General features: G+C 38.9%; 1 protein-coding gene across 8 annotated transcripts in view; it reads right to left on the bottom strand.

The window, feature by feature from the left end:
• Positions 1-445: 445 nt before the first annotated feature.
• Positions 446-18648, bottom strand: part of LOC127450215 (C-Jun-amino-terminal kinase-interacting protein 4-like) — a 70181-nt gene continuing 51978 nt past the window's right edge. For 2 of the 8 annotated variants that reach the window (XM_051714104.1, XM_051714110.1), the window contains exons 19-31: positions 17292-17463; positions 16724-16945; positions 16211-16397; positions 15936-16055; positions 15613-15693; positions 14134-14201; positions 13895-14043; positions 13603-13774; positions 13244-13357; positions 11821-11853; positions 10132-10311; positions 9757-9876; positions 446-3079 (exon numbers count right to left, since the gene is read on the bottom strand). In XM_051714104.1, coding sequence (XP_051570064.1) covers positions 2946-3079; positions 9757-9876; positions 10132-10311; positions 11821-11853; positions 13244-13357; positions 13603-13774; positions 13895-14043; positions 14134-14201; positions 15613-15693; positions 15936-16055; positions 16211-16397; positions 16724-16945; positions 17292-17463 — 1752 coding nt within the window. In that variant the 3' untranslated portion in view covers positions 446-2945. Of the gene's footprint in view, positions 3080-9756; positions 9877-10131; positions 10312-11724; positions 12313-13243; positions 13358-13602; positions 13775-13894; positions 14044-14133; positions 14202-15612; positions 15694-15935; positions 16056-16210; positions 16398-16723; positions 16946-17291; positions 17464-18648 lie in introns of those variants that run through there. The other 6 variants (XM_051714107.1, XM_051714111.1, XM_051714103.1 and 3 more) reach the window with 5 other exon arrangements.

Here is an 18648-nt window from a genome sequence, read left to right as displayed (position 1 = left end):
TCCCATACCTGAAAATATGGCTACATGACCGTGTAAAAGCAATATTGGCATTGTGAAGTCCGATTCATTTGTAAATTTGTTCGTTCGGACGATTCATTTCTATGAATTGGTTCAACCGAGTCATCAATCAGAAGTGTGTCCAGAACAAGTAACCGTGCTGCATTACATTTCGATTTTGTAGTCACAATGTTTTCAACTAGGTTGTAAAGATAATCTTACAACAAATCTACATTTGTTCCATAGTTTCTGCTAAAACACCAAATAATACTTCCATATTTACATAACTCTATAAATGGGTCTGTGGAGTGTTTTTCAAATGCTTTGCGAATCGGTCTAAACGAATCATTAAGAACCGGTTCAAAAGAACGGCTTGTTCGCGAATCGGACATTATTAGATATCTAAAACACATTTGAGAATAAAACCAACAAAGAATGTAAATTTCCAATTAAAATGAGTTTAATAGATTTTTAAAATAATGCTATGATGCAGTTTTAGCAAAATTTTTACAAGAGAAAACACAATAATGACAAGCTGTGGCATGCACAACAAGTCCAGTAAAATCTGAAGGGAAATAGCGACAACACACGCACACCCACGCATACAAATCCATTCACATTTCCCAATTTGATGCACACACACATATACAACCAACCACCCAAAAAGGTGGCAATAAACAGAAATTTTAATAAACAAACTGCAGTGTACTTTATATAAAAAAAATAAAATAAAAAAAACATGCATAGCTTCATACAATAAGTGGTGATTTCCAAATGATCAACAGAGGTTATATGTCACATGCTGTCTAATGCTGTCAACATTATTAATCAAAATCCTTCAACATGAAAACACCACATAATCGCTTCGTAAAAGTGTCTGATTTAAAAGAAACAATACTGTTCTTGTTCATAAGCATGTAAAAGTTACATTCTGAACCGCAAAGTTCATTACAAAAAATAAATACTGGAATGGCAACAATGATATAAAGATTCCCTTTATGTGTCAGAATAGCAAAAAAAAAAAAAAAAAAAAATTGGAAAAAAACATAGCCCAAACAGTTTTTCCCATTTACACATAAAAACTCCAACATTAACATTGCATTTGTTTCAACAAGACATAAAGATACAGATGAAAGTGTCTTACAGACCAAATACAAAATGAGCACAAAGCTCTGATTAGAATTAGAAAACTGAGAATATAGTGGCCCCAAAAATTATTCGAACATGTAGGTCAGTTAAAAATGACTTTGCATAAGATAACAAACCAAGTTGCATTTACTGTAAATAGAATATGGTACACTTTTAACAAGATTAAAGTTTAAAATGTATAAAACAACAGATATACCATTCAAACTGTATATTTGGACACTTTCTGGTTGTCAAACGTTAGTGGAACATGTCCATAGTTAATGTAATGAACTACACTTTTTTTACCTGTGTGAACTTGATGGGATCTGACTTTATTCATCCACATGATGCCACTTAGTTTGACATTTTGTTACCTAATGCAATGACATTCATGCATTTTGATCTGTGGCCTAAGTGTCAAAATACTTTTAGGGGCCACTGTACATACTGCACACACTCAATTATGGACAAGGGAACACTGGCTTTAAACAAACTTTAGACAAGACTGACATTAATTAGATGCTTAGTGCTGACGCAAAAAAAAAAAAAAAAAGAAAAGAATATTTGACACAAGTTAAACAAATATGTTATACAATCCCTGTCATTTATTTTATTTTTTACTTTTTTTGTTGCAAATTTCATCCATCTGTGTCCATTCAAGAGAATCACATAACATCAAAAAGCCTTGGCAATGCAAAATATGAGAGTTACAAAAATTAGGCTGTTTAGTTTTTGTTATTTCTACATTTCATCCTTTGGTAAAAGGGCAGACCCTCTCAACTGAAATAAATGCTATCAGATGTTGTTCTTTCCAGAAGTTAGCTCATTTTAAAGTTTGTCTATGTTTGTTCTTCAAAGTGCCAGCAAGCTCTAGCATGAGGGAAGCCCTATGCTTCTAACACATTTTACACAAAAGAGCTCCAGGGCTCTTTTTAGGAATGATACAAGACTAATGCAGGCGAGAAATCACACTAGGAGCACGCATACAGATGCACACACCATGCCTTAAGGTGCTGAGACACCACTCACAATATCTATGCCGTACAGATAGCAAAAATAGCTCTCTGAGTTTCTGTATACAAGAACTACACAATGCTCCCACTGCCATAGTGCAGAGAAAATCTCTCCATCTGTCGCTGATCAATATAAGACGACGCAAAAAAGAGGTGATGTGTTTGTCACGATGTAAAAATACTTCCTTCTATCTCAGATTAATATACAGAGACAACTGAAAGCCATTCAAAGACTTTGTTTTGTTTGTTTTTGCATCCTGACCGGCATGAAACAGCAACATTGGCTCAACCAATGGCATGACCTTGGGGTGGGACTTTCTTTTTGATCGACCAATGGCAAACAGAGTAGTGTTTGGGAAACCTGTTTGAAAAAGTCATTATCTTTGCAATTCCATTTGGTGACGCTAGTGGAATGGAAATTACACACTTCACCTCAAAGTAGTGACACACTTGGCCAAGTTGTAAACTGTTAGAACAGAATTTTCCAGACTTTTTAACACAGAAAAAGTGACATTTGTGATACAGTTGTGGACGGACTTGCGCTTTTAGTGTTGTCCTTCAAGTCATCATTTTGTTCCTTCATTTCAGCACTGACTTCTTTTCACTGAGTCCCATTAAGTATAAAAGCCAAATTCATATAAAACAAAACAGTTAAATATACCTTTAAACTAATACTGAAGAACTCATTGTGATGTAATAATAATATCTGTATTAATAAGATGAAAAGTATTTTGTAAAATAATAAGCCCATGTGGGGCTGACCTAGACGTCGAGTTCTCTGTTAAACCCGCAGCAGTGATTTGTCAGTCACTCACTGCCTAATGCCACCTGCCAAACTATAACATAACTGCGCTCAGGTTTGGCAGGAGCCGACTGCAGTTTCAAAGTGGGTTCCTCCGAGTCCTCATCCTCATCTCGCCCCAAACCAGCATCCTCATCACCTGTGAGAAAGAGAGAGATAAAATAACAGAATATCCTGTCAGTAAACCACATACGTATATTCAACCGATATAGATTTTGTTTATGGCTGACACCAATACCGATACTGAAGGAGCTGGGTGACCTACTGCGATATAAAGCCAACATAATTTAATGATAGCAAAATGAGACTTTCACAAACGTACATCTGTTTTCACAGTAATTACTCAATACACATAAAAAAATTTTAAAAAAACAGAAAGAAGCAGAAAATTTGATTGATTGTGGGACTGTGACACAAGCGAAATACCGCATCTGTTAACTGGTAAAGTGGGCTTATTTATTGGCCAGTGTCGATCATTTTAAATTGATAAAATATTGGCCAATTACTTGACCTGGCCGATATATCAGCTGATCGCTACCAAGCAGCTACGGGATATAGCAATGTGACCGATAAAACAGTCTCAATATTTATCAGGGAAAAATCCTCGATATCGGTGATAAGCTTTTGAGTAATTTTCTACATTTAGCCTATGTTCTACATCTAGACGATCAGGTGCGTGCTGCTAAAAACGCAAGCAGTTCAGCAAAGATAGGGGGTGGTTTGAGACGCACAATTAGTTGGCATAAATGTCGTTCTCCTACCAAAGATAAGATGTGTGCTACAGTTGTTAGTACCGCACGTATCCAGCTGTCTCGCTTCACTGCAGCGGTCCATTTTCTGTTGCTTTTTCAAAGATCGAAACACTTTGTTTCCCATTAGTTCCAGGCATCCAGAGAGCATCCAGACACCGAACAACATGGTTCACATTTTAATAATGCCATTTCATGACAATCGTGTTAACATTAGTAACGTGTTAAAGTCACTATGAATGAAGCGCCTCCTGCTGTTGTTTTGAATGGGTATAACAACTAGTAGGAAATGTTCAAGGAACAAAGACGTCACTTCCTTAAACCAATGAACAGTCCTTGAAATGGTTTGTAAACACAAATAATTAACTGAATCAGTTATGAAATCAGCCAGTTAGGACGTATTAGCGGGCTAGTGGCTACCTAGCCCTGGTGTCATGTCAACTAGTAATGAAGCTAGGTAGCTATTCGGCTACTATGATCTCATTGTGTACCGAACAAGAGAGCACTGACAATGCAATGCATCTATCGACTGAACACAACATAGCAATTCCGACATCAACACCATTGCAGTTTATTTATGTACTATATAGTTAAAAGTTTTTTTACATTTATTTTTTATGATCCATAGTGCTGTCATGTCCGCTAATTTTTGACACAGGCAAGAAAGCGTTTCATGGACATAATTGGTGCATCCCAAACCACACACTTCTGCACAATTGTGCATCCTTTTGTGTAAAGTAGTGCGAGTAGTATGTTAAGACTGAAAATGCAACAAAAAAATTATGATGCATTTCTTCAACTGTCAAAAGTGAAAAAGTGTGGAATGTTGTACACTTCATGCACTCAGCGCTCATAGCTTGCCGTACTTAGTGGAAGGGCAGAGTTTCTTGGCTGCATTGCTGGTCTGATAAAACAATTGTAAATAATGGAGAATGTAGCAACTAGCGGAACTTCAGTGAAGACAGAACCTTACAAATGTGAGCTGAATGATTTACAATCTTCCCACGTTGTGTAAATATGTAGGCTACGTTGTTTTGAGATACATGTGTTGAACTGAGTTTGGCTAACGCACTAAAGCTAGCGGCAACACAATATGTGCATTTAAAACGTCACTTCCGTCAGCTGTTAAACGCCGACTGCTTCCATGTAGTAAAAAAAAATGTAAGTGTTCCCATTGGGACGATACTACACCTTCACATTGACATATTACCTAATGAAAATTAATTTTTGTTCGTTTTGGACAAGCAACATGCGACAAGACAGTTTGTTGGTTTCTATGGCTACTTTCACACTGCAGCTGAATGTGGCCCAAATCTGAATTTTCACTCACATGTGACACAGATCTGTTCATTGGATGACAGTGTAAACAGCCAAAAGAGCTTTGAATCTGACATTTTCAGTTAATTTATTTTCTAGTTAATGCATTCAGTTCCTTTTTAAGAAAAGAAAATTATAGGCTTCAACAGTTGGGTTCAGCAGTTCGTTTGAATTTCACATAGTAACATATGCGGATGAAAACATGCAGAGGTGGATTTATCCTATGTACAGCTCTTTGATCATGTCACTAGTGCAGAAAACGTCTTGGTTACATACGCAACCGCGGTTCCCTGAGACGAAGGGAATGAGACAATGCGCTCTGCTAACACACATGGGGAGTGTCCTTCTACACGACCTAGTTGAAACCCCTCTACAATAACGGCAAATCTAATATTGGCTATGGTGTTTGAGCCCCACCCTTTTAGGCGCGAAGCTGTCCACTATAAAAGCAGGCGAGCAAACACCATTCCTCCGAAATTTCTGACTGAGGGACAAAGAGCGCATCGCTCGCACCTCAAAGAGCTCTGAGTCTTGTTGTGCGGCCAGCATTCGCAATGTCTCGTTCCCTTCGTCTCAGGTTATGTACGTAACCGAGACATTCCCTTACGACTCAGTACATTTGACATTGCGTTCTGCTAACGCATATGGGGAACAGAGTCCCATCACGCTGCACTACACGACATAACCTTCCAGAGAGGAAATATGATGCCGCAGTCCCATGGGACGGCAACTGACATGAGTATGCCGCAAGCGAGTGACCCTCATGTTGACCAGGAGGGGAACACTCAGAATGGATATATGAACTATAGTCATATAATATTAATTATATTATTTAATGAATTAAATAATATAATAATGTTATTATAAAATTATAATTAATTAATTATTAAAATTATAATAATTATTAATTATAACCCCTTCACGAACCCAGTCGGGAAGGAAGTTTTATTTATAATGAAAAAGCTTGTGACTTTATGGGAACACAACGGTCCAAATGCAGGCAGTTGTGTAAAGTGACGGAGCCCGTACTTAAAAAAAGCCCTTATTGAATAACTGTGAGTGTCTCGTGCGAGCGCTGTACTCCTTTTGCAATCTTTGTATGTTCATACATGATATAATGCGCTGTTCACCGTTGGGAAGCGGTTGTGCATAATGTGTGGGCTTTGAAGTGGGAAAGCCCTTTATTGAAAAAGTGTGAGCGTCTTGTGCGAGCGCGGTACTCTTTTTGCAATCTTTGTATGTTCATACATGATATAATGCGCCACTCACCATTGGGAAGCGGTTGTGCATAATGTGTGGGCTTTGAAGTGGGAGCAAGCCGGTTGTGATGAAGTACTGCTCCGTTTTGGCATAAAATGTCTCATAGCCTGTGAGTGTTGCTGAGTCATGATGTAGCACTCAGCAAATCTAGCCACTGAGCCTCCGAAAAGGCTGGCTGGAGACACTGGAGCAATCAAATAGAGCGGCTTGTCCCGTGTCATGCATTTCCGTGAGGGTCAGCCAGATGTGACAAAACCACCAGGTTGTTCATTGACTTGCCAACAGCCTGTGCAGTGACTTTCGTGGCTCACAGTGCTAAGTCTGTAGCGGTGCGGAGCTCTTTGAATGTCTCTGGATTGTAGCCTTGCTCGTCCATTTGTTTGAGAATCTTAGCTTGGAAAACTTGGAGCACCTTCATCGCGTGGTGTGCAGAACCAATTTGGCCCACCACTGAGTATGCTTTTCCAGCCAATGCGGACGTTAGTCGACACGGCTTAGAGAGATAAACGGGGCGTGAATTCCATGCCCTGATACTCGCCAGGCAGAGATGTGCCGCTACCGCCTCTTTCAGGGGGGTAGTTGGGCATAACATTTGTCTTCCCCATGGTCCACTTTATTGAGAAAAGTGGAATCGCAGTGCGAGCGAGCTGAATAGGGCGCGCGCCAGGTTTTTGTCAGTTCGTTATGAACTTCCGGGAAGAGCAGGGCAGATCTGCAGGACGCGGTCGCTTCACGGCGTCCGGACTGCACAAACCATTCATCAAGGTGAGATTTTTCAGGTTTCTCTGGAGATTTCTCGAGACCAAGCTCTTCGACCGCCCTTGAAAGAACGCGAAGCATCTCCTTTTCAGTGGTGCATGCACGCTCCATGCCCTCACTGGGGGAAGGGGCGGAAACGTCATCCACTGACCACTCGCCAGATGCAGCGAGAGACATAACGTCATCATCCCCAGCATCAGAACCGCCAAACGTGACTAGGCGGCGTGCTCCTTCAGAGGGCTAAAGCTCGTCACGTACATACTGTATTGGCATAGATGCAGTATATGGAGATTGAGGGGCTCGGGGGGCGTGTGCCGGCACGAGGTCCACCTCAAATTCATCCTACTCGACCTCACGGCCCCGCCGTGCCTCCTTGTGTGATCCCTCAGGTGTCACAGAAGAGGCAAGAGGAGGGCGCGAGAGGCTGAATCGTCCCTCAGAATGAGGGGGATTTGTGAGCAAAGCGTCTTGAGACTCATGCCCTCACAGTGAGGGCAGTCTGTCTCTAAGAGAGCAGTCTCTGAGTGGGCGCGGCCCAGACAGTGAATGCAGCTCTCATGCTGATCTGACGGCAGGATGTGTCCCTTGCATAAGAAAACACTTACGGAACGACATCTTTTAGTTATATATATCCCTCTGAAGGAGCGCGCCGCCAAGTCATGTTTGGCGGTTCTGACGCTGGGGATGACGACGTTATGTCTCTCGCTGCATCTGGCGAGTGGTCAGTGGATGACGCTGCCGCCCCTTCCCCCAGTGAGGGCAAGGAGCATGCACGCACCACTGAAAAGGAGATGCTTCGCGTCCTTTAAAGGGCGGTCGAAGAGCTTGGTCTCGAGAAATCTCCAGAGAAACCTGAAAAATCTCACCTTGATGAATGGTTTGTGCAGTCCGGACGCCGTGAAGCGACCGCGTCCTGCAGATCTGCCCTGCTCTTCCCGGAAGTTCATAACGAACTGACAAAAACCTGGCGCACGCCCTATTCAGCTCGCTCGCACAGCGATTCCACTTCCATCAGGAAGCTGAAGCGGCCTGTTCATCAGCAAAGCGTCAAGGTGGAGTAAATGTTCGCCGGAACACTGCAGGGGAGCGGAGAGTCTTCTCGTTGCTGTGAAGATCCCACCCGCTGACTCGTGTATGTCGACGGCAAAATAGTTGAGGGCTTCTACACGAGAGATGACTCGCTGTCGTGAAAGAAGATAATTCTGAGGAATGTTGTTTGCGCGCCTTCTTTTGTAGCGGACAGCTTTGCGCCTAAAAGGGCGGGGCTCAAACACCATAGCCAATATTAGAATTGCCGTTATTGTAGAGAGGTTTCAACTAGGTAGTGTAGAAGGACACTCCCCATATGCGTTAGCAGAACGCAATGTCAAGTGTACTGAGTCATAAGCGAACTATATTTTCTATATTTCTCAAACTGTATCAAAACGCAAATGCAAGCAAGTCAATGGAAATCTGAAATATTTACAGATAACAACTCTTCCCTTACATATACACTACCGGTCAAAAGTTTTAATTGAAATGTTTCTCATGATCTTAAAAATCTTTTGATCTGATGGCGTATGCTTAAATGTTTGAAATTAGTTTTGTAGGCAAAAATATAATTGTGCCAACATATTAATTTATTTAATTATAAAACTAAACTTTAATAAAAATAAAAAAAAGTTTTTGAAATGGATGACTTGGACCAAATAATAAAGAAAAGCAGCCAATAAGTGCCCAACATAGATGGGAACTCCTTCAATACTGTTTAAAAAGCATCCCAGGGTGATACCTCAAGAAGTTGGTTGAGAAAATGTCAAGAGTTCATGTCTGCAAATTCTAGACAAAGGGTGACTACTTTGAAGATGCTAAAATATAACACAGTTTTGATTTATTTTGGATTTTTAGTCACAACATTATTCCCATTGTTCCATTTATGTTATTCCATAGTTTTAATGACTTTACTATTATTCTAAAATGTGAAAAAAAATTATAATAAAGAATAAGTGTTTCAAAACTTTTGACCGGTAGTGTATATAGTGCAGTTTTTCGTGCTGTCCTTTGATTTTATGATGTCTCGCTCATAATATTGCATTCTAGAGCTTCAAATTACTTTATCCATCTGGTATTCCATCACTTAAGGATATTTTATCAGCTAGTAATTAACTGTCCTATTCTTAAAAAGAATAAATAATGAATATGTCTGGGTTTGTTATACACATGCTCAGGGAGTTTTATATGCATGTGGGTCAGTTAACAAACGTCAGCTGTTCAGACCAGTATCTAATATGGGCTACATTTAAAATGCTGTGTGAACAACCTTACAAAAAATTCAGATTTGAGCAGAAAAATCAGATTTGGGCCACATTCAGCTGCGGTGTGAACGTTGCCTATTTTTAGTGCATAGTACGAGGTAACCCCACCCACAGTAAAATCTTATCAGTACCATGCGTCATGCCAAGTTAGGACACAAATTAGGATACGATTTCATAATCCCAATAGTAGGGAACAAAATTAAAACTGTTGATGCACTATGAGAATCTTTTCATATTAAATAAATATATTTTACTCTAAAAGAATACCCTAAGAATCAATTGGGTATCTCTTGTAAGATTTAATAATTGCCTGCAAAACATGCACCTTTTGGGGGTTTAAGCTGTCAAACTAAACTAAATATTCCTCTTATTGCTCAAGGACTGATGCTAACAGGTAATGAAGACATTTCTATTCATTTCTATACAGTATGTTTTACCGATTCTGAAGTCAATGTATCCTTCTCCTCCGCTCATAATGAGCGTGTTCTTGCTATTTGAAGCATCAGAGTTTTCAATCACACCATCAGATCCTGCAGCTCCTGGCACAATTACCTGACCTGAAGCAGAACACATACATTATAAAATCCCCACATGTTCCCCTGTATAGGCTACATATCCTTAAAGTATACATACTGTATAAATCGACATGCAATTGACCTACAATATTGTGTCCGTAATGTTTCTCTGTTAATGTTAACTTATGATGGAACTTTTAATAATCATAAATTCATTGAATCAACATCATCATGAGGCTTCAAATTTTTCTGTATAGTTTATTAAACACTGAGATGTTTTACTGCCTGATGTCATACCTGGAACAGTAACAAAAAATTTTACAGCGTCCCTATGACCGTGAAAGCAGAGCTGAGCGTGTGCCATGGAGCAGTAAGGTACATACGACCCCATCACCGCATCATCTGCGGTTTCATTGCCGTACACTCTCACTGCCCCACCTGGACGACAGGCGATCGCTCCTACAGTCTTACGAGCTGCTGTAGAAAGACAAATACATTTAACCACAAGTGTTTAACTCTTCCATGGTCTTAACAATCCAGTCCATACTTTGAACCTGCAGGGACAAAGTGACCCCTTTTTTATCTTCAATTTCAAAATCTTGTAATAAAGGCTCTGTTTACTCTATCTCACTACTTTAAATCGCTCCTCTATGTGGCAGTAAACACTAGAAAAAAACATTTTTTCTCTATCACCTTCTATCACAATATACAGATCTGAAAGGCAAGGGACTCCCCAATGCAGCTTCAAAAATCTTGTAATAAAAAAAGCTTCAAAAGCTTGTAATAAAGGCTCTATTTGCCCTACTTTTAGTCTTAGATCATTCCACCAGATGGCAGCAAACACTAGAAAAAATATTTTTTTCTCTATCACCTTCACAATATACAGATCTGAAAGGCAGGAGGGCCCCAATGTGTTTTGTGACTCCTCCCAAAGACATCCAGTCTTTTTTGGGAACCCCGCCCTTCCCCCATGTTTTGTGTAATATCTCAGCCTCTGAATGGACTACAAATGTGACCTCGGTGTCATTTGAAAGCTAAGAACCTCAGGTTTGCCAATAGTCAAGAACATATTTAAACAATTATTTTTTTATAATACTTTTTTTGCAGATCTGCATTTTTTTTTCTGGACATTTGAGACATAACAGTGGATTATTAACTCAGAAAAGTAAAAACAGTTTTATTTTGTAGGAAACAACCTAAGGTAAGAGCTGATATAAAGTTTGTGGCTATTTGGGGCTTACAGAAGCAGTGATCGGAGCAAACATGAGATTTTATTTATTCACTAAGACTAAAAGTAGGGAGATAGAGCCAACAGAACCTTTATTACAAGCTTTTGAAGCTTTTTTATTAAAAGATTTTTGAAGCTGCTTTGCGGTGTCCCCTGCCTTACAGATCTGTATACTGTGATAAAAGATGATAGAGAAACAATGATTTATTCTAGTGTTTGCTGCCACATAGAGGAACGATTTAAGACCAAAGGTAGAGAGATAGAACAAAAAGAGACTTTATTACAAGCTTTTAAATTTGAAGATAAAAAATGGGTCAATTTGACCCTGAGGTACAAAGTAGGTACTTTTTTGTAGCTTTGTTTATAAATGCAAGAGTTTTTTTATTTTAATTTTTATTACATTGTCAGGTTAAAATCACCTCTGTGGAGGATGTCATGAAGTTTCAGGCTGAAAACCTAAAGTTAATATGATGTAAATTAGTGTTAAAAATTCAAAGGGTCAAATTGACCCATAAGTCCATGCAAGGTTTAAAGCAAAATCCCAGACTGAAATTTATAATGGAACACCAGTAGCACAGTTACAGCATCTTTGTGCAGACAGGGTGAAAATTGTTAGCAATTTCAAAGCAGAGAGGCCTGGCTTTGCACATGAAATATTGAACAAAGCTAAGCTAAGCAAGATGCAAGCATAAAGAAGCGAGATAGGTTTGTCTGAGAAAGACAAAGCCGACAATCAATCTTTTGCATTTCCCACTCACCCCTCTGACCTAGAACTCCACTCTGACCTACTGCTAAAGAGACCAGAGAGGAGAGAGAAAGACAGGAGAACAGAAGAACACGGGAGACAGAAGAAGAAAAAGAGGCCAAATACTGAAAACTGGCTGTACTATACTGCTTTACTCAAGTAATGCTGCTAATATTGAAGTACACTGTGTATGTTTTGATATTGCCAAGTCAAGTCATTTTTATTTGTATAGCACTTTTCAGAACACACATCATTTCAAAGCAGCTTTACAGAAAAACATGCTTTAACAGTCTTACAGTCTTACAGTGATCATTGTGTAGCTTGATTAAATATGATAGTAAATTGTGTATAACAATAATTAAGTAAATAAGTAAACAATAATTGTATTTAGAACCCCAGTGAGCAAGCCAAAGGCGACTGTGGCAAGGAACACAAAACTCCATAAGATGAATATTGATATTCTACCTCTGGAGTTCCTCATTGTCCTCTGTCCCATTACTGCTGTCTTGCATAAAGAAGATTTTATTCCATTTAAAATTCGTACTTTCTATTTACAGTTGAAATATTGAAGACTTTATTTACTTATATACTTTATCTTATTATCTCTGTTTAAACACTCTATGTCTATGTCTTGTTTTGCACAATTGTCTCTATTGTTAATGTCCTGCATTCTGAGCCTTGTCTTAAAGGAACAATAACAGTTCACCCAAAAATTAAAATTCTCTCATTTACTCACCCTCATGCCATCCCAGATGTGTATGACTTTCTTTCTTCTGCAGAACACAGATGAAGATTTTTAGAAGAATATTTCATCTCTGTAGGTCCATACAATTCAAGTAAATGGTGGCCAGATCTTTGAAGCTCCAAAAAGCACATAAAGGCAACGTAAAAGTAATCCATATGACTCCAGTGGTTAAATCCATGTCTCCAGAAGTACTATGATAGGTGTGGGTGAGAAACAGATCAATATTTAAGTCCTTTTTTACTATAAATCTTCACTTTCACTTTCACATTCTTCTTTTGTTTTTTGGCAATTCACATTATTCACACATATCAACACCTACTGGATGGGGAGGAGAATTTATAGTTAAAAAAGGACTTAAATATTGATCGGTTTCTCACCCACACCTATCATGTCGCTTCTGAAGACATGGATTTAACCACTGGAGTTGTATGGATTACTTTCATGCTGCCTTTATGTGCTTTTTGGAGCTTCAAAGTTCTGGCCATCATTGACTTGCATTGAATGGACCTGCAAAGCTGAAATACTCTTCTAAAAAAATTTGTTTGTGTTCTGTAGAAGAAAGTCATACACATCTGGGATGGCATGAGAGTGAGTAAATGATTCATTTTTGGATGAACTATCCCTTTAAGCATTTCAGTGCCCACTGTTTAAGCTGTGCAAAGGACAAATAAAACAAATTGACTTGACTTACAGTCTGACAGTGGGATGGAGATGATGACACCATTTCCTGTTCCCACCCACAGCCGGTTACAGGACACCATCAGAGCTGTTATCCTCACGAAAGAGAAGCCAAGTTTTCCCGTACCTGTCAAAAATTCAAGTGTCTATTATTTCCGTAATTTCATACATTTTGGAGACCTATCCTTTTAGCAGTAAGACATTAGCTGTACTGTATATATTTTAAATACTATTTGAATTTCTTGAAGTAAATTGCCTGTGATATTATATAGAATTTAATGCAATATGTTATTTTACATAGCATCATAGAATGTATAAGTTAAAGGAATAGTTCACTCAGAAATATTTCTTCCAAACAAGTAGTATTCTTACCCAGCATTTTGCTGACGTAAGGCTCAATGTCAACGTCTTGCAGATGCTGGAAGGTGTGAGCGTGGAAGAGACGGAGGGTGGAGTCTAGACGGATGGAGACCCAGATACCATCACCTACCCAGGCCAGCTGACGCACCTGGCTCTCCTTACGTGGGTGGGCGTCAAAAGACTTCTGTTTCGCACACACACAATGAAAACTGTACAACTAATACTAGTAAAGACTGCGTTTAATGCATAGTTTTGCGCATAGTGTGCAATTAATGCAGTAACAACAAAAGACATAATAACAAACCTCTATTTTCATGGCTCTTGGCTGGATCACATAGATCTTATTCCTGTAGCCACACCACACCTTATCATGCACCACAGTCATGCAGCGGATAGAGTGATGCGGTCGGCCGAGGTCCAGGAGGTGATAGTTGGTTAAATCCCATTGGTTGTCTGTAATATAGAGATGGCAGATGGTTTTATACAAATAAAAATGAAATTAGGAGGGGTATCTGAAATATCAGCAAGTTGACAGCGTCTTACCAAGACCTCTGTGGAAGATGGCCAGTGTACCATCAGCAAGAGCCACTAAAACACGTCCCCTCACATGTCTATGTAGAGAAACAATACAAGATATTCCCAGCAAACACAGAACGTTCCCCTAACATTAGCGTATGGTTCCCGTTTGTTTTTTGTGGGAAGTGATTCCTAGCGTTCTTTTTTTAGGGTTTATTTTTTATAACCGTAAATTAACGGTCCCAAAATTGTTTTTTGTGTGTGACAAATAATAAGAACTTAAAAGGATAGTTCACCCAAAAATGAAAATTCTCTCATCATTCATGATGAGAGAATCCAGCCCTCATGCCATCCCAGATGTGCATGACATTCTTTCGTCTGCAGAACACAAATGAAGATTTTTAGAAGAATATCTCAGCTCTGTAGGTCCATACAATGCAAGTGAATGGTGATCAGACCTTTGTAGCTCCAAAAATCACATAAAGGAAACATAAAAGTTATCCATAAGACTCCAGTGGTTAAATCCATATTTTCAGAAACGATATTAATAGGTGTGGATGAGAAACAGATAAAAATGTAAGTCCTTTTTAACTCTAAATCTCCACTTTCACTTTTACATCTGAAAGTCACATGTGGTGCCTGTTTAGATTCACTTTCACATCTGAAAGTGAAAATGGAGATTTACAATGAAAAAGGAATTAATATTGTTCTGTTTCTTACCCACACCTATTATATTGCTTCTGAAAATATAGATTTAACCACTGGAGTCTTATGGGTTACTTTTATGTATTCTATATGTGATTTTTGGAGCACAAAGGTCTGATCACCATTCACTTGCATTGTATGGACCAACAGAGCTGAGATATTCTTCGAAAAATCTTTGTTTGTGGTCTGCTGAAGAAAGAAAGTCATACACATCTGGGATGGCATGAGGGTGAGTAAATGATGAGAGCATTTTCATTTTTGGGTGATCTATCCCTTTAACAGAATGTTAGCCAATGGTTATTTTTATGTTTTTATTCCACAAACAAAATCTAATGTTCACGGAACGTTCTGGGAACCAAAAATTGTTAACTGGGTTACAACGCTTCCTGACTCATGTTTGCTGCGCTGGTTTCATTTGTTTTTCACCTCAAGTAAAAAGTAACACAGACGATTCATTTGTATAAAAAAATAAATAAATAAATAAATTAAAAAAAAAAAAAAAAATATATATATATATATATATATATATATATATATATATATATATATATATATATATATATATATATATATATATATACAATTTATTAAAACAGTAATTTAAATCAGATTAAATTGAAAACAAATGTATTTATTATAAACAATATTTTTAGATTTTTCTTATAATCATTAATAATTTTTATGATATTGTAAAAATACAAATATATATTTTTAAGTAAACTTATAATCTGGCTACACTGAGTTCCTACTCAAATATGACCAAATCCTGAGCGGACCAACAATGGATAATTTTCCACTTACACAATATTTAAGATGGAATCCTTCAGCTTGACAGCATGGAGACACTTTCTCCACCGAGCAACGGATGAGTGCACGTACAAACTAAACATGAGAAAATTTAAAACAAGTGTTAAATGTGTAGTTTTTCCAATGGTGCAATACAAAAGACTTATATATCTTATACAAGTTTTTCTACTGAAGCTCAAATAATAGAGCATGGCACAAGATTAGGGGTTCGATCCCCAGGGCACATACTTACTGATAAATGTACACTTAAATGCACTGTAAGTTGCTTAATGTGTTTGCCAAAAAATATGCCTAAATGTGATGCAATTGTCTCTTACCAGCCATTCTGGGCCCCCATCCACATGGTAGGGAGTGTGCTGCTCATCCGCTGGGTCTCCTCTCTCGCCAGATCTGTCTTGCCGCCTTGCGGCGCATCATCCCTGTCCTGATCTGACTCCCTGAAAAGGAGTTAAACCAAGTATGAGTTTGCATAGAAATCTGGCTTTATTTCAACAACGATAAGATACTGGGGATTGCACTGCATGATAATGAATCATGCAACTTGTGTATAATGGTGCCCTTTTTGGAAGGTAAACCATATATAGCTGCTCACTTCTGGTTATCAGTGCCTGTTGAAGCCCCAGAAGACTCTGTTCCCAGTGGGTCGGTGAACACATGTTCTGTGTAGATTCCTGGCTGACTGGTGTCCTGTCCCGGGCTCTCATGGTCTTCCTCAGTGGCCTCCATGGCTTCCTCTGCTGCAGGGACTCCATCTTCACTGGGAGCTCTAGAGAGATTTACTACAAAGAGAAAGTTACAAGAGAGTGGGATGAAATAATTTTCACTCATCTTTCAGTTTGTAAAAACAAACTAAAGAATGTGTTGACAGTCATGCACTTCCAATGGAAGTCTATGGGGCAAGTGTACAACTATAGATGTATTAAATGCTATTTTACAAAGGTTTCACACACAAGGCTTTCACACAAGTTGAACTCTAATTTCTATAAACAAGCATAATCATGAGTGTCAAATGAATCTGGCCTTCAGTCAAAATTATTCAAAGGCTCTTAAATCTGGTCTGGTTACTTATTATTTCTCAGTTAAAAGTTCAACGGACTGTTCTTACCACTGCCTTTGACAGGACTGTGTTCTGCTGATTGTTCATTGGCTCCTGTGCTGCCAGTCTGAGATCCTGAGCTGGACTCCTCAGCACCGCAGCCAACCACTGACACGTCACTCAATACTCCCTCACTTCCCTGTGAGCTGTGACTGGCCAATAAACCGTCTGGAACTGCCTCAAGGTCCTGAGGAATCTCTTCCCCTGCAGGATAGTCTGTTTCCAAAACACCTGAAAAAACATGAGAATGTCTGGACCCTTTTCACGCTTCCGGATTTTGGAACGTGAAAGTAAACAATTGCAGGGTTTCCAAAATGAAATAAAAAAAATTAATAGAGAGCGGTGGATTATGACAGTCAGAAAAGAGAAGGTGGCAAATTTTCTGTCACTCTCTCAGCAGCTGTATTAGAAACCTCATCGCATCTGTGGTAACTCCTAATATAATACAACATAATACAAAGTATGATGTTATAAATTTACTCAAAATAATTTTTAAAAAATGCGACAGCATTTAAGGCATAATGTTGATTACCACAAAAAATAATTTCGACTTGTTACAAGGGTGTGGATGTCTGACCTGGTACACTGGCGATACACAGCACACATGAGTTACAGACATAGAAGCTGTCCAGCAGATCAGAGGGCTGCGTCACATCCATGATCATCACTTTAGTGGAGGAGTGAGTGCTCGTACAGATCCAAACTCGACTGGACATCTCCACCTGCACTGTCTGTTCCCTCTCCTGATCCTGATCAACACAGAGACATCATCAAACACACATGTAGAAAACACACGCAACTAGACTACTCATACCAATACAAATACTGTCATTTATAACTTAATAACATATACAGTAAATGTTACTACTGACATGTGTGTATTTGATCTTGATCATTTTCAGGTGGCCTTTATGATCCTAAATACATATTTTAAAGGGTACATATTCTGCACTATTGTACAGTAGCAGTCAACTTATAATGTTAGTCAAGCAGTCGTAAACAAGTTTTACACCCTCTCTCTGACCTTTAGAATGAAACAGTCTGTCTTTGCTCCAGTGCGAAATTATATTGTACATGTACAGTAAATGGCCTCTGTTATGATTGGTTAACCTGTTCAAATGTGAAATTAGTAGCACTTCCCCTTCCAAGTTGACGATTACTGAATAGGCTCTGATATGTAAACATGGATGGTCATATGTAAATTTGTTTATGATTGTGAAGTCATAACCATAACGACTGACCCATGATTAAACATTATTGCAGCATGTTTTGGGTGGATTTACACCGAACTGTCACAACATTAAAACCACCTGCCTAATATTGTGTAGGCTCGTGCTGCCAAAACAGCACCAACCCGCATCTCACAATAGCATTCTGAGATGATATACTTCTCACCACAATTGTACAGAGCTGTTATCTGAGTTACCGTAGACTTTGTCAGTTCGAACCATTCTGGCCATTCTCTGTTGACCTCTTTCATCAACAAGGCATTTCCAACTTCAGAACTGCCGCTCACTGGATGTTTTTTGTTTTTGGCACCATTCAGAGTAAATACTAGAGTCTGTTGTGTGTGAAAATCCCAGGAGATCAGCAGTTACAGAAATACTCAAATCAGCCCGTCTGGCATCAACAATCATGCCATGGTCCAAATCACTGAGATCACATTTTTTCCCTATTCTGAGTGTTGATGTGAATATTAACTGAAGTGCATGACCTGTATCTGCATGATTTTATGCACTGCACTGCTGCCACATGATAGGCTGATTAGATAATCGCATGGATGATTGTTGGTGCCAGACGGGCTGGTTTGAGTATTTCTGTAACTGCTGATCTCCTGGGATTTTCACACACAACAGTCTCTAGAATTTACGCAGAATGGTGCCAAAAACAAAAAACATCCAGTGATCGGCAGTTCTGCGGATGGAAATGCCTTG

This window comes from Myxocyprinus asiaticus, chromosome 13 (assembly GCF_019703515.2).
Source record: "Myxocyprinus asiaticus isolate MX2 ecotype Aquarium Trade chromosome 13, UBuf_Myxa_2, whole genome shotgun sequence".
In the NCBI taxonomy this organism is placed as follows: Eukaryota; Metazoa; Chordata; class Actinopteri; order Cypriniformes; family Catostomidae; genus Myxocyprinus; species Myxocyprinus asiaticus.
The sequence above is the reverse complement of the archived record's forward strand: the minus strand, read 5'-3'. Positions and strand labels throughout refer to the sequence as shown.